Source organism: Neopelma chrysocephalum, unplaced genomic scaffold (assembly GCF_003984885.1).
Source record: "Neopelma chrysocephalum unplaced genomic scaffold, ASM398488v2 Primary Assembly neopelma1_23, whole genome shotgun sequence".
NCBI classification, from domain to species: Eukaryota; Metazoa; Chordata; class Aves; order Passeriformes; family Pipridae; genus Neopelma; species Neopelma chrysocephalum.
In genome coordinates this window covers 4,039,739-4,054,895 of record NW_020897691.1, presented here as the reverse complement: position 1 = coordinate 4,054,895, position 15,157 = coordinate 4,039,739, and the positions used below count along the sequence as shown (strand labels likewise).

General features: G+C 38.1%; 1 protein-coding gene across 5 annotated transcripts in view; it reads left to right on the top strand.

Annotated features, from left to right (window-relative positions):
* MTR (5-methyltetrahydrofolate-homocysteine methyltransferase) overlaps nt 1-15,157 on the top strand; it is a 50,724-nt gene that overhangs the window by 19,172 nt on the left and 16,395 nt on the right. For 4 of the 5 annotated variants that reach the window (XM_027684689.1, XM_027684702.1, XM_027684696.1 and 1 more), the window contains 12 exons: nt 224-291; nt 1,340-1,416; nt 2,533-2,645; nt 3,994-4,134; nt 4,759-4,944; nt 5,524-5,703; nt 6,683-6,799; nt 6,896-7,036; nt 9,667-9,756; nt 10,396-10,548; nt 11,110-11,217; nt 14,854-14,954. In XM_027684689.1, the coding sequence (XP_027540490.1) occupies nt 224-291; nt 1,340-1,416; nt 2,533-2,645; nt 3,994-4,134; nt 4,759-4,944; nt 5,524-5,703; nt 6,683-6,799; nt 6,896-7,036; nt 9,667-9,756; nt 10,396-10,548; nt 11,110-11,217; nt 14,854-14,954 (1,475 nt within the window). Of the gene's footprint in view, nt 1-223; nt 292-1,339; nt 1,417-2,532; nt 2,646-3,993; nt 4,135-4,758; nt 4,945-5,523; nt 5,704-6,682; nt 6,800-6,895; nt 7,037-9,666; nt 9,757-10,395; nt 10,549-11,109; nt 11,218-14,853; nt 14,955-15,157 lie in introns of those variants that run through there. The other variant, XM_027684721.1, reaches the window with a different exon arrangement.

Sequence of the window (15,157 nt, the reverse complement as noted above, 5' to 3'; positions counted from 1 at the left end):
ATTGGATGTTGAAATTGCTGGTTAGCCTTGGGAATCCACGTCTCAAAACAAATCCTAAAGAGAAGATATAGTGCTGATTGTTTTGTTTTTTTTAATTTAGTGCTTTTCTTGTGATCTCCCTGAATTGCTTAACAGATTGAGAAAAACATTTAAATATATATATATATTTAAAAAGATACCTTTATTAACTTGGAACAAAATTCTCTTTCCTTCCCTTTTACAGACTTTTGCTTTGGATGGTTTGGTCAACATAGTTGGAGGTTGCTGTGGTACTACACCAGCACATATCAGGTACCTCATGTGCTACAGCTTATGGTGGACTGAGAAGTAAACTAAGTGCTGTTTCTGTAGAACAATATTCCATGGCTTGTCTTAGGGTTTCCTGAAAAGATGGATCACTTCAATGCCAGTAGCAGCAATATATGGAATGGGAACAACCTGGCTTTCGTAGTTGTGTGTATCATGAAGAATGAGTAGAGGCATGGCTCAAACAAGGATTATACCTCTGTGGTTTTGTCATCTAAAATTGTGTTGGAATTACTTCTTCCTCTATACTGTTGGATAGAATAGACTTCCCATCTCTGCATTCTTGTGCTGTAGGTTCTTTCTCCTTCTGGCAATCTTAACCACAAGGTGAAACTTAAGGTGCTAGAAGGAAGGAAGTTGTGTGGATGTGTTGTGGAAATGCCTGAACAGAAGATCTAGGAATGCCATACAACTGGTGCTAGTCCTGGCTAGTCAGAAGGAGCATTTCATATCTTTCTTATTGGAAATAAGTCAGTGGGAAAGTGTCCCTTTTTCACTTATTATTGAAAAAGAAGGGGCCCTTGTGATTCATTTTTACCCTGATATAAGCCGGGAAGAAGTGGCATGTAAAGGTTTAGAGGACACTGTGTGGTCATTCTTGACTGGAGTGGAAAAAAAATGAACGTGAACAGCATGAGTCATTCTGGCATCTGAGAAACTTTTCTCAGTACGAAACAGTGTTTGTCTCTTGTTGAGTTGTTTTGCTGCAGTCATCAGCAATTGCTCAGCTCAGTAAATCATGAATATGGTAAAAGTCGATGTGGTTCTGATATCCTTCAAGTGGCCCATTGTTATAGTATCTCTGTATTTGAAAAACCTTCAGCCTTGTACATTCCCTGCAAATAGCTATGACAGGATCTTCTGGGAGTATGTTTTTGCCTTTGGCCTCACAAAGTGAAAATAGCTAATTAGTCTTGTCTGCTACAGGACTAAATTGCAAATATAGGTATATGTCTAGTATGTTCTGTTTCAGTCTTGTCTGGAGTGATTTAATTTTAGTTGAAAACTTTACTTTCTTCTTTCTGTAACTCAGGAAAATTGCTGAAGCTGTGAAATTCTGTAAGCCTCGTGTTCCACCTTCTCTCTCTCAAGGATGCATGCTGCTGTCAGGTAAAACAGTGTAACAGTTTGAGTTTCATAACTGACACAAGTTTCCTTTATAAATTTATTAGCTGTTTTCTGATGACCAGAACAACACTATGAATGTCTGGTTCTACCTGAATCCAGCAAGCTTATGCATGTGTAACCAGATCTAAATCTTACTGTTTTGCCCAAAGGACTAATGGAACATTTTATTGAAATCTTGTATAATATAATCAAGCCAGCATATTTACTCTGCAAGACTCAGTCACTTTGTAATGGTGAAGTGAGTATCTTTATCCTCACTTTGCAACATGGCAGGGTCAAGCACAGAGAGATCAGGTAATATAATGGTAGAGCTGGGACAAGATCCTGGTACCCCTGCTGTGAGAGGGCTGCCCTGCGTTGCCTCAGATGTTGCTTCAGTCATACTGGAGCTGTGTTTCAGCAGTACATCTAGGTCTAGAACATCTTTTGTTTTAGCAAAGTCTAGATCTCTATGTTCCACAGTCAGGGCCTTCTTTTAAGCCTTTGAGCCATGCACTGAAGTAAAACACTACCTTCATTTTGGTCTGGTATTTTAATCTCAAAGTCAAATCAGTTTAGCGCAAATAAAATAAATCATGGTTGGCCTGTTATGTCATGCATTAGCTTAGTTGGTTCTGCTGTAGTTTGTTTGCTTCTGCATTGCCTGCTAATCAAGGGTCCAGCTTGCCTTGTTTCTCTGAACTTGGGTACATAGTTAAGGGCTGCCCTTGGTAGTCATTTCAGTGGGCTGCTGCTTCTCTTATGGTGGTAGAGTCATGGTGTTACATAGTTGAAAGTTGAGAGAAGGTGTGTATGTGCATACGCACGGATGTTCAAAAATCATAGTTTCACTTTTATATTGGACAAGTTGGCTGTTGGTTTTTTGTGGGTCAGGTAAATTACTGTTACTGAGGAAGGATACAAAGCTTTGGCATATATGTTGGAACTCATTTTTTTGCATTGCTTTGCTAGTTACTCATTAGAGCACTGACATGCTGAGAAATCACTGTTCTTAAAAGAGACAGACCTCTATTTTACAGTTTAAAAAAGAGATTTTGTCTTTCTTACACAGTTTTTTCTTTCCCATTTTTAAAAATATGTAAAAAATTTCTTTTTAAGGTCTGGAGCCATTCAGGATTGGGCCATACACCAACTTTGTTAATATTGGCGAACGCTGCAATGTTGCAGGATCACGGAAGTTTGCTAAACTCATCATGGCAGGCAACTATGAAGTATACATTTTAACAATAATCTTTATAACTGATGCTCTTATTTTTCATTGCTCCATTGCACTGTGTTATTAGTTGTTTGTTTTACTGGTACAAAGTACTATTCTACACCAGTTACAAGATTAAGAAAACACAGAGAATTTGTTTTCTCACTGTTCTTTGTTTCTCTGCTTACCAGCTGCTTATAGAAGGGTTTTACTTTTTTTTTTTAACAATTATTACAGGAAACATGACTTTCCATTTTTATTAAGTTATACAGCTGATGAGGTTTTAGAAAATGTCCTAGTCTGTACTGCATCTATGGTTTGATTTACAGAGAAGGAAATAAAGAAAGTGGGTGTAATCCCCTCTCAGCCGATGAGGTACATTTGTTTTGGGATAGATTGTGGCACTGTGCAGCCCTTGCTCTCTTTCCCTCCCTTCTCCAATCCTGGTCAGCATTATAGTTGCATCTAATTGTTATATACTTTGATTGCTGACTCCAGCATGCTACATGAGAGTTGGTATAGAAAAAGATGCTTAGAAAGTAATTGCTTTCTTGAAACCTCTGCAGGGCAGAAATGAAGAGACTGAAGGGCTCATTCTTTACTGGTGTAAATTGTTACTGTAACATTGAAACAAATAGTAGAGTAACTTCTCTTGAGAACTGAGTGTGTCTCAGAGTATGTTCTGATGTTACAGTTGATGCAATCAAACTGCCTTAATTTGTTTTTTAGGGAGTCTGACTCTTAAGCTCGTAGAAGTCATGGAGCAGGTTAGACCTGTTAAACAAAGAGAGCTTTAAACACAGGTTGTTAGGGACTCTGCAGAATGATAAAAAAGAGAAAGTGACCAGACATGAGTGTTCAGATAACTATGTAGGCTAGAGGAAAAGCTTTAGTTTTCTTTCTTAGCACTTGTGATTATTTTGCAGCTGGAAGAAATATCAGTCTCCAAAAGTTAAGTACCCCGCGTTATAAAAAAACAGAGCTTGTGATGCAAGACCCTTATTTCATACCATCACAGAGACTGTTTCCCTGTAATCTTGTGCTATCAGAAGTCCTTGTTACCATGCAAATCCTAAACCATTCAATTAAGCATATGACCAACAGTCTACAGGAAGTGACACTACCAGAACTTTAGGTCTCTGGTGTCATGTTTTGTGAACAAACTAGTTGTAAGTTGTCCCATATTAGCAACTGTTGTGTATTGTTGTACATCAGAGGCCACTTCCTTATTTTCGTATGGGATGTCTTACAAACTTTTAAACTTTTGACTGCATGCTTAGTTTGGAGAAGTGAAATCTTATCCTGAGAAAAACTAGAATTTTTTGCTACTGACTGTTGTTTTGGTTTTTGACTTTGTTCTTTAGGAAGCCCTAGGTGTAGCCAAACTGCAAGTTGAGATGGGGGCCCAGATTCTTGACATCAATATGGATGATGGGATGCTGGATGGCCCTACTGCAATGACCAGATTTTGTAATTTGATTTCTTCAGAACCTGATATTGCAAAGGTTGTAATTGAGTCACAATAAAGAACATTTTATTGAGTTGTAAATTGCCTAACAGAAGATGTTAATACTGTTTTATTTAGGAACCAGTTTAGGTGCTTCATAAGTAAATGTAGTTGTTCCCCAAGAGGAAAAGGGAAGGCCTTTGGGTGAAACAGAGGCTTTAACATTGTATGTTTTCAGATAAGTATATGCTAGTCCTTTTCACTGGTTAGAAAAGCTGAATGCAGGTTCATTTTGCAGCAGTTATGAGCCATAATCTGTATATTTGCAGTGCATAACAGTATTGCTTTTCACAAAACTTAAGTTGCTATGAATATAGGATGGTTTTAAAAGATAGTTCTGCAATGTGCATTCTCTAAAAATGAGTATCTAAATTAGAAACACAAGATAGTACAGGAAGAAGTAGAGATCTTGATATGATATGTGATTGAGTCGCCATGGAAGCCCTTGGGTTAAATTTGCTCTGAGTTTTGCATTTAAAGGAAAGTGAATCATGTGGAAACTTTTATTCATAAATGCCGATTAGTAATATGGGATTTTTATGTCCAAATGGGCAAAGAACACATGGAACTGTAATCCATAACTTGCATGTATTCTCCTGGCTTACTTCTCTGTTATTTACAGGTGCCGTTGTGCATTGACTCCTCGAACTTTTCAGTGATCGAAGCAGGTTTGAAGTGTTGCCAAGGGAAATGCATTGTAAATAGCATCAGCCTGAAGGAAGGTGAGGAAGACTTTTTGGAGAAAGCAAAGAAAATTAAATTATATGGAGCAGCTGTGGTTGTTATGGCTTTTGATGAAGTGGGGCAGGTGAGTGTTGCTTTAAAGGAGAGGTATTTTTTGAGGAGTGTGAGGCTTCCTTATTCTTGTACAAGACAAAGTTGTTTTGTTTCATTGACAAAGTTGATTCAAAAAGGTCTACCTTAGCAATGCTTTTGAATCTGGTTTCTAGCAATTTTTTATGATCCTCACATGTTTAAGGAATCCAGTAACTGTTTAAGTGTAGCTCTGCTAACACAAGAGCATGTCTCTTGCTATTCAGCCATGCTGAATTCTTCCTTCATAAAAGAGATTTTAAGTTCAGAAACTAAGTTTTGCATGAGAGTGGAATCTTCGTGAATTAATTTAATTATGTCAAACCCCACATATTAAGCTTTGCATAGGATGATGAAACATTAAGCAATGAAATTGTTTTTTATGAGTTGAGTCAAAACTCCAGCCATAGGGGTGGTGATATTTTTAATACAAAAGTCGTATATATAATCCTTTTCTAATGTTTGCGATGTTCAGATTCTACATCTTGAGTCACTGGAGCTGTAAATGGTTCATGGAGAGTTTATTTTTTGTGTAGTCTGTAAGTTTCATGTCAGAATTCTTTTTCTTCACTAGGCAACAGAAACAGAAACCAAGATTGCAATCTGTTCCAGAGCTTATCATCTCCTTGTGGAAAAAGTGCACTTCAATCCAAATGATATAATATTTGACCCTAATATCTTGACCATAGGAACTGGAATGGAAGAACATAACCTTTATGCCATAAATTTTATCAATGCTACTAAAACCATAAAAGTGAGTTGTAAGCTTATTTTAAGTTGAAATTGGTTGCTAACATTACTTAAAAACCCAAACCCCCATAAAACAGAAAAACACCCACCTCTCAAAAACAACAGCAAAACACCGCTGCAAAATGTTACACATTTTAGCTTTAGCACGAATAAGCTTAACTTATTCTTCTGAAGTGCAACCATTCCCCAGTACAGCTGTATTTCCGGTAGAACAACTTCAAGTAGTTCTATATTTCATTCCACTTTCTCTTCTGTAAACATACTACCTTAATTAGTGAGGTAAGAATCACATTCATGTGCTAGCTGGAAGGACCTCTTTGAAGCTGCAGAAAGCTGCCTTTTAAAATAAAATTCCTGTTTCTGCAAAAGGGATTTTTGCAGTAACTTGACTCTTTATTTAGCTAAAATGTGTGTAAGAAAGTACAGCAGCAAAGAGCATCAACTAAATAGAGCCAGGGAAACTGCACTATTGGGTTTCACAAGACACTTTGATAGGTCAGGAGATCCTCTGTCAGTAGCAGTCTGGGGCTTGAGCAGGCTATTTTGTCACCACTGGGCTCCTGGAAGGGAGGGCTGCTTAGCTGCTCAGCTGCAGTCTGCTCCTGAGACATGCAAGCAGGCAGGCTGGCTGCTACTGTTTCCAAATGAGTGGGGAAAGGAAGAGCCAAAAGTAGGTCTGCATGGGGAAAATACGGAAAGCTGCAGTGGGAGGACTGATGCGTTCAGAATAGCACCTATGACTATGGAAACCACGGTAGCTGCTTATGCATAACTAGGCTGGATCTTTACTTATAGCTTTTTCTGCAGAGATTTGAATTGCTTTTTATGAATTTGAGTAACTGGAAGGATCTGGAACAGGGAAGACAAAGGGTGCATAGCCAATGCACTGAGCTCAGGAGCCAACTGTTTTATGAATTGAATGCTTTGCTTAGATTTCATTTTTGGAAAGCACTTTTCTAAAAATCTGTGTGCACTTCCTATAGGAAACACTGCCAGGAGCCAGGATAAGTGGAGGTCTTTCCAATCTGTCTTTCTCCTTTCGGGGAATGGATGCCATTCGAGAAGCAATGCATGGAGTGTTCCTTTACCACGCAATTAAGGTATGATGTGCTTTTGGCTTCCATGTGTTTGCACTTGGCAGGTGTGCAGTTCTATGTCTGACAGCCCTTTCTGGGGGATTCTCTGTTTTTCTTCAGTATGGCATGGACATGGGAATTGTGAATGCTGGGAATCTGCCAGTGTATGATGATATCCACAAGGAATTACTACAACTGTGTGAGAATCTAATCTGGAACAAAGATCCTGATGCAACAGAGAAACTTTTACATTATGCTCAGGTAACTTTCAGTTTTAAGCTTTGACTAGTAGTTAGTTTAGCACCTCGGCTTGAACACCTCCCTGCAAATGATAATATAAACTGCATGTGTCAATATAACACTGGGTGTTAGAATTTACTGACAATACTACAAGTGGTTCAGTTATTAATGTAGAATAAAAGGAAACGTGTGGTGGATTGAGACTCTCCAATTTCGTAGGTGCCATGGAAGATCTGGTACAGAGTTCTTCATATACTTCAGGAGACCAAGCTGCATAGGCATTCTCTAAAAATTAACAAAACCACAACAAAACCCAACAAAAATAAGAAGCAGAAAATCCCGAACAAACTTCCCCCAAACAAAGAAAACCCTCACAAACCAACAAAAAAACCAAACAAAACCCAGAAAAGGCCAACCCCAACCTAGCTAGTCTTGGTGCTGGAACTTAATTGACAAGTGCGCTGTGGGAGACAGAGTAAACCTTTCTGGTGGTAATGGTTTGTTTGGAGTATAGGTTAAAGGTGAAGTAGTTGCTTGTGGTTTGTAGCTGTGGCATAGATTTCCAGTTCATGTAACATGTCAAGATGAGGATCAGCTATTTAGTGTTTTTGAGATGTTGTAATGATGGTGGTGATAAAAGACAAAGATTATACAACTGAAGGTTTCGAGATTATCATTCTTAAGACAACTGGTGCAATCCTGTTCTGAGTGGAAGATACAGCAAAAATCTCTCTCGGTTAGGTGGGTCTTAGGTTGAAGTACACAAGAAAGTTTGCATGTCTGTTTTGTAGGTCCTGGAGATATTATTTCTGTGCAGAGCTTCATTTGGTTTGTAGTTTGCCCTATGGTGATGCACGCTTTATAGTAATAGTGGCCACATGTTGCAAACCAGTACAGGAAGACTCTCTCTGTCCATTGTACTTAGGCTATTTTAGATGGTGCTTGTAGTGTCTAAGCAATTCACCTGAGGGTGATCTTGTCTGTTTAAGCGGAGTTGCACCATTGGGGTATTCAAGGTTGCATAAAGGGGAAGGAAAAAAAAGGAGAATTAGAAAGGGATTCCTTAAGCAGTGTTTCTGCAGAAGGCAGAATGTGAATTTAAATGGAGAAATTATTAATTTAAAAGTAGAAATGAAAGTGGATGATGACTTCCAGGTCTATAAGGTTGGGAAGCTGTTGTTGGAATCTCTGCTTTTATTTGTGGTGGTAGTTTTATTGTGGGAGTAAAATAGCGCAGTTGCAAAAAAGAGGAGCTTAATCCTTGCAGATTTAGGGCATCAGTCTTCATTTGAAGATTGAAATAAAAAACACTTTCTGTAAAGTATACAGCTTCAGACATTCTCAAACTGAAACTTTGTTCCATTTATGACAATGAGGGTTGTGCTTCCAAAGGCAGGTTTTTTCATCCTCATCATTTAGTATGATCATCCTGTTTTTAAAGGTTTGCGTATAGCGCTTGTCACTGTGGTCCCTGCATGCCGACCCTACAGATTCATGTTATTTTTAGGTTGGAATGGTTCCCTTGCTAAAGTGTCTGGCCAGAGGTTGAGGAGCACTTGGTACCATTTCAATGAATCACAGAAGGGCTGAAGTGGAAAGGGACCTCTGGAGGTCATCTAGTACAACCCTCCTGCTCAAAGCAGGGCCAACCAGGGACATGTCCAGTCAGATTTTTAATTTAACTTAGAATGAGGACTTTACAACATCTCCAAGCAACATTTTCCTCCTTTCATTCCCTTTTTACATACTAGATGTATAAGGGGAATAAAATCAGGCAACAAGAAGCTGTTAAGTTAGCTAACGTTCATATAAACATGAATGAAAACTTGTTCTGGTTTCTGTTCCCATGAGTGTGATATTGTTTCCATGGCTTTATCTTTAAAAACTTGCTGATGAACACTCAAAAGTATATGAGGTTCATAAGGCCTGAAAGATGTCAGATTATGTCCAGTAACTGAGCTAGGGAAAGAAATTACTTGCCTGAAGTGTGATGGCTGAATTAATGGATAGGGTGCTCTTCCATGAGCCTTTCTGAGGTGGGTGCTTGTAAACTTCCTTGCACTGTGAAGCCCTTTTGGCCTCTGCGTTCATAGCCAAGGGGAGCATGAGGGTGAGACAAAGAGAATATGTGGTGGTTAGGGACAGTCTGTGTGCATGACAAACAGTAGTTTTGTGGGCTGCCTGATTGAAAACACGTCTGTGATATGGAATAACATAACCTATTCCAGCAGAAACTGAATTAGAGCCAAATTAATTAGAATTTTAAAATTAAGTGTAGTATGCAGGCCAGGAATCAATTTAAGTTATGTTCCCAGAAGTGAAACCCTTAGGATTAGTAATTTCATCATTTTTAGGAGCGTAAAAATTATCAAACTGCTCTCTCTTTCTTTTTTTCTTAGTAACTTTTTTTTTTACTTTATTTCATTTACATTTTCACTGAGGTATGTACCCTTTGGGATGTAGATCCCCCTAAGTGCCTATAGTACATCTCAGGTGTTTGCAGCGTGATTTGCATGTATATAAAAAACCTTTTGAATAGTCTAAAATTATTTTATGACTCAGTATTGAAATTACCCAAATTTTTCTAAAAGTAAAGTCCATAATTGTAGTTTTTATGCTTGCAAGCTCCTCTGGATGTCTCTCTTTTTCAGAACCATGCCCAAGGAGGAAAGAAAGTTGTACAGACTGATGAGTGGCGTAAAAGCTCTGTGGAGGAAAGGCTGGAATATGCTCTCATAAAGGTAAATCTGTGCAGAAAATTGTCCTAGCCATCAGCTCTCAGAGACATGATCTCAGCTAAGACTTTAAGGGACATACTTGGCTTTAAAAGTTCTTCAGCTGCCATTCTTTAACAAGTATTAATTAATAATTAATAATGAATAATATATTTAACTGATCTATTTAACTTCAATAACAGAAAAAACTGTAGTGGTTTATCTTTAAGCTTCACAAGTTGAAGTCTTTGATCTTTAGGATTTTATTCCACTGCTTTTTTCCATACTGCTTTTGCTTTGTGACATACTGCTTTTACTTCCTAGGGCTTTTTTTGGTCCTTTAGCAGTACTGCACTGAGTGGCACTTGTGCTGTGGAAGCCATCTTTGAGTGTTGGGTTTTTCTTATGGCATGGTTGAGAAAAATGAACAAATCTGTTAATAGCAGGGACTTGCTTTGAATAACTTTATATGCCTAAGAAGTGCAGTGTTTTGTTTTTTAAGAAAACCTATTTTCAATACACATTTGAGGTATTCTTAAAGACTAGCAGTATCTAAAGCATCTACTTGTACTTTCTGTGTGATTTTTTTTGTCTTTTTTTGGGAGTAGGCAACTAAATAGAAGCTGTATTTCTAGCAAGATAAAAGCTTCTCAATTTTTTTCCCAGGGCATTGAGAAGTATGTCACTGCAGATACAGAAGAAGCAAGATTAAATCAGGAAAAATATCCTAGACCTCTAAACGTAATTGAAGGACCTTTGATGAATGGCATGAAAATTGTTGGTGATCTTTTTGGTGCTGGGAAGATGTTTCTGCCTCAGGTAATGAGAAAATAATTTCATATATTTTACTGTTTTGCAAAAATTAGTGTTGTAAAATGTAACCAAAACATTCTATGCTGGCTGTTTTTTCAGATAAGAGGAATTGTAAAAATTCAGTTGCTGCTGAGAAACAGCGATTTTCATGTTTTATTTTGCAACTTGACTTCCTTTACGTAGGATTATGTGTTTATTTCCTTTCTTCCTGAGTGTTTTTGCTTTATTTGAAACACACTTTTAAGTCTAAGCCCATGAAAAAGAGCAAGAGAGATAAAAGATCCAAATAAAAATTACTGCATTTAGTGCCTTCCAAATCTGGGCCTGTTTGTAGCTTTCAGTTCTGAGTGGTCCAGGAGGCTGCACTGTGCAAGAAAGTGTCATGTGGATCCTTAGTCCAGCCAGAAGCCTGCTGCCACAGAATAATCTGCAAAGCTGGAACCTGCATCTGCAAATTAAGTTTCATTTATTGCTTGAATGGGTATAAGAGAAAGCTAGAGGAAAACTAAAGCTATTCCTAAAGCTATTCCTATTGTTTATTCTGCTCCCCCTCCTTTATCTGTGCAGGTGATAAAGTCTGCTCGAGTTATGAAGAAAGCAGTTGGCCACCTTATTCCCTATATGGAAAAAGAAAGAGAGGAAAGGAGAGCCAAACGAGGCAGCACAGAGGAAGAGGCAAGATACAGTCTGTAACTCTGTCACAGCATGCTCTGACAAATATAGGAATTATTTATTACTAATTACTTTTACTGCCTGGAGAGTTGATGCAGTCTTACACAAACTGACAATCTTGGCATAATTTGAAGTTGGTCTGAAATTCATAAAGTGCAGATTTTGTGTTATCACAAGTTTCCTGATTGATGCCATAAGCCTTTGTAGGCCCTTTATACCAATGTAACTTAATTTCTTGTATTTTTGTAGGCATTTAGTTCTAGTGTTACTTATTCATGATACTTCTAACTTCACGGCAGATTTTGCCACTTGCTTCTACTACTTCTGCCCTCGCTGAACTCTGTAACTCCCTTTCCATGTTCAAAGCCTGTCACCATGTTTCTTTTTATTCAACTCCTCCCTACTCCATAGCCCTTATCATTCTCCCAGCTAAACAAACCAATTTCTTCCACCCTTTTTCTTCACAGATTGTGACTTCAAGAGATCTTGTTATGATAGAATAGTATGCTCATTGCATGTGTAGCCATGACCAACTTGCAGGGGAAAAGTGTTATGAAAACAGGGTCTGAATATAGTTGTCTTCTGATATGTGTGTTTTGCCACCAGTTTCTGAAAATTACTTTTTATCTAATATGTAAAATATATTTTAAAATACCCAATGATTTTTGGATTGCTGCGGGCCTTTATTGCAGTTCCTGTATTGCAGCCAGTTGCTGATGCCTGAGAATAGTTTTATCAACTACCTGTGAATATACTTGAAGTAACTGCTTCCAAGTTTGGTAAATGGCATATGTGATAGGAGCAACAGGAAAATGAAATTACAGGATTTACCTTGTTTGTCCATACTGACAAGACTGTATTCATTAGAAAAGAGAGTTGAGATGAATTGGACAAAATCCCATTTATACTACTCGTGTCTGCTGGTTTTACTATATTTATAATGTGATAGGTGCTTATGGTTTTGGTTGTTAAATATTTTTCTTCTTCTCTTGTCATTGTCTGACTATCAGATTTAGGTTTGATGTACATTTACTTTTTTTTAGTCCTGTGGAACCTTACCTTGTCTTCATGAGTTCTCAGAGACAATAGCTATAATCAGAACCTGGTTTTTAACACAGACAAAAAAGGAAAAACAGCAGAATTTTTCTAAACTGTGATATTTGTGTATTTCCTTTGGGTTCCCTTTTTTGGATTTTTGAATGGTTCCTAATTCTTCCCTTGCAATCTTCTTACATGGTATCTTTCTACTTGCTGTGGATATGTTGTGTAATTGTCCAGCATAAATGTAGCAAATACAGTAAATAATTTAGAAAGAAAAATGACCTGATAATCAAACCTGACTAATCTTAATGGAAGCGGGAGAATGCCTGGTCTCTTTTCCCATGCTCTTTGTGGATGCCTTCTCTGCTGTATCTCAAGTGGATCTGTTCTCTGGCTGTCACGAGTTACCTTTCTATGTGTCATCTCTCTCCAGCTCATGCTGTTCCCTTTTATTTTAATTCAGATGACAATGCTGGTATTTGGCACCTTCTGGTTTGTTCTGATGCTGTCTAAAGTTGTTGAAAATTGTTGCCCCATTGCTTCCATGAGCACTGGATTAGGATCTTCTCTGAACCCTCTGGGACTTAATTCTCTGGTTAAAAGAAGTGAAGTGGAATTTGGGAGGTTCTTAAAAAGATAGCAAACACTCTTGAAGAGAGTGTAGATGTTCTGGTGGCTGAGGAGAATAGGAGGGAAAAGGCAGGACTTCTGTCCTCCTGCTTCTTCTACCTTCTGCTGGGAAAGGGATGCAATGCCTTCCTCTTACAAAAATATGTTGTCGCTGTGTAGAGAATTGGGGAGTGAGATAAAAACAGCTACATCTGTCTCCAGAGTTAGATGTTGACTTGAAGGAAAATGATTTCCAGACTCTAGTAACTGATCTGTCTGATGTTACCCAGGCTACTGTAACCTCCAGGACAGTTTTAGTCTCAGACTGCCAGGAAATGCAAAGCGTTGATAGTTACATTTGAGGATAAATAGCTGTGGCTGTGGATCTCTATGAAGATTAAAAAAAAGAAGCCCTTTGGATGTGTGCCCAGAACTTGAGGACCTCCTTGCTTAAGACAATTGAAATCACAGTGTGCCCTAAATAGGGTTTATTTAAAGTGGCGTGTGCTCTGGCCCATGCTGTTTGCTGCACAGCACAGATTTTCTTCCTCTCATGTGCAAATCCAATTTGTATTAATTTTTTTTTATATCAATCACTAATTAAATCATCATTAGTTATTAGGTGTGATACAATGTGGGACAGCACTTCTTGTTCTTTCCCCTGTCCTTGATTAATCTCTTTCCCCAAATTCCTCTTACAGTCCAGCAGTATATTTTCAGCTGCAAAATTTTTTGTTGATGTACTGAGATGGCTGACTTACAGACCTCCATTTTCCCTTTCCTGTTCTCCAGTCTTCCGTAAAACAGAAGCACTGGGGAAATAATAGATTTTAGTAAAAAGCAGCATTGGTGGGGATCCAGGGATTTTAATCAACAAATGTGTTAGGACCATGGGAAATACTAATATCACTCTTGGTAATATATAAAGATTTTTTTTAACCCATAATATTGCAACTACAGAAGGCAATGTAGGTTCATGAAAGAGATAGCTACTCAGGATGTCCAGAAATATGACATGCTTCATAGAAGGATTTAATCATTCATTTCTGCCATCTGCAAAGGAGATGAGATATTGTCTGGAAAAATATTTTGTAGTTCTGCATAGAATATGCTCTGTACAATTTAAGTAGTTGCTTACTGCCATCTGATTCTGCACCAACTCAGACATACCACTGTTATAGCCTGGAGCTGCTCCAAATGACAACAGTGATTATACAACTATAAATGTATTGCCATGTCCTGTGTCCTGGTGGAGAACTGCTTTGGGAAGTTTCACTGTTGCACTGTTGGTAGCACACTTGGTTAGGCTGAATGCCATCTTACCGAGGACCTTCTTGTGACAGAACAGCTTCCCTTCTTCAAGCAGATCCTTCTTCCAGCCCATTTGTTCAGCTTGGGTAATCTGAAGTAGTGTGATCACTGCAATGAAATGTCTCCCTTGCTATTCGTGTTGCATAAAAAATGGTCTCTTAGCTTTTGCTAATTCCTCTAATGTTGCTCTAATGCTAATTTCCTTCTAATGTTGCTGTTTCCATGTACTTCTCAGCATTGCATTGAAAGATAGATCTTGATGCAGAGACAGGCATGTTATTATGAGTATTCATGCCCTTTTGTTCTAAATATTTAATCTATTTAATCTCTTTATTGGGGAGGTGTATATTTGGAGCAGAGGTACCTTACGAGTTCAGTTATTGTACTGCACAAAACGCTATCCAGATCTGAAATAGTTTTATCTGCTATTTTGTTTTTTTTAAACACAGATTTTTGAATAACATCCATGCAATTTGCAAGAATAATTGATGTGCAAGTTTCAATTACCTGGATCTTTTAAAATAATTTTTATATTTTACTGTATTATCTCCACTATGCTTTGTAATTACTACAAAAGGAGTTTGGGACATGGATTGGGATTGCACCGTTGAAGAATCTGTACAAACATACTGAGGCTTCTGAGTAATTTAACTCTTGTGTTATTTCTTCAACTTGCAGGATCCTTATCAGGGTACAATAGTATTAGCAACTGTGAAGGGAGACGTACATGACATTGGCAAGAACATTGTGGGAGTTGTTCTGGGCTGCAACAACTTCAGGTAAAGAGACTAACTGTGAACACAACTGTATATGGATAGATAATTAATACTTTTGCCTAGTTTTAGCTGTGGTGATAACAGAGGTGGGCATTTCTTGGGAACTGTCCTCTATTCCCCAAGTTGTGTTTGGGAACACAGATCATGGCAGCTTTACTAATGGGTGGGGCAAGACGGAATGTTGCCTCCTCCTTTAATACTGTGTT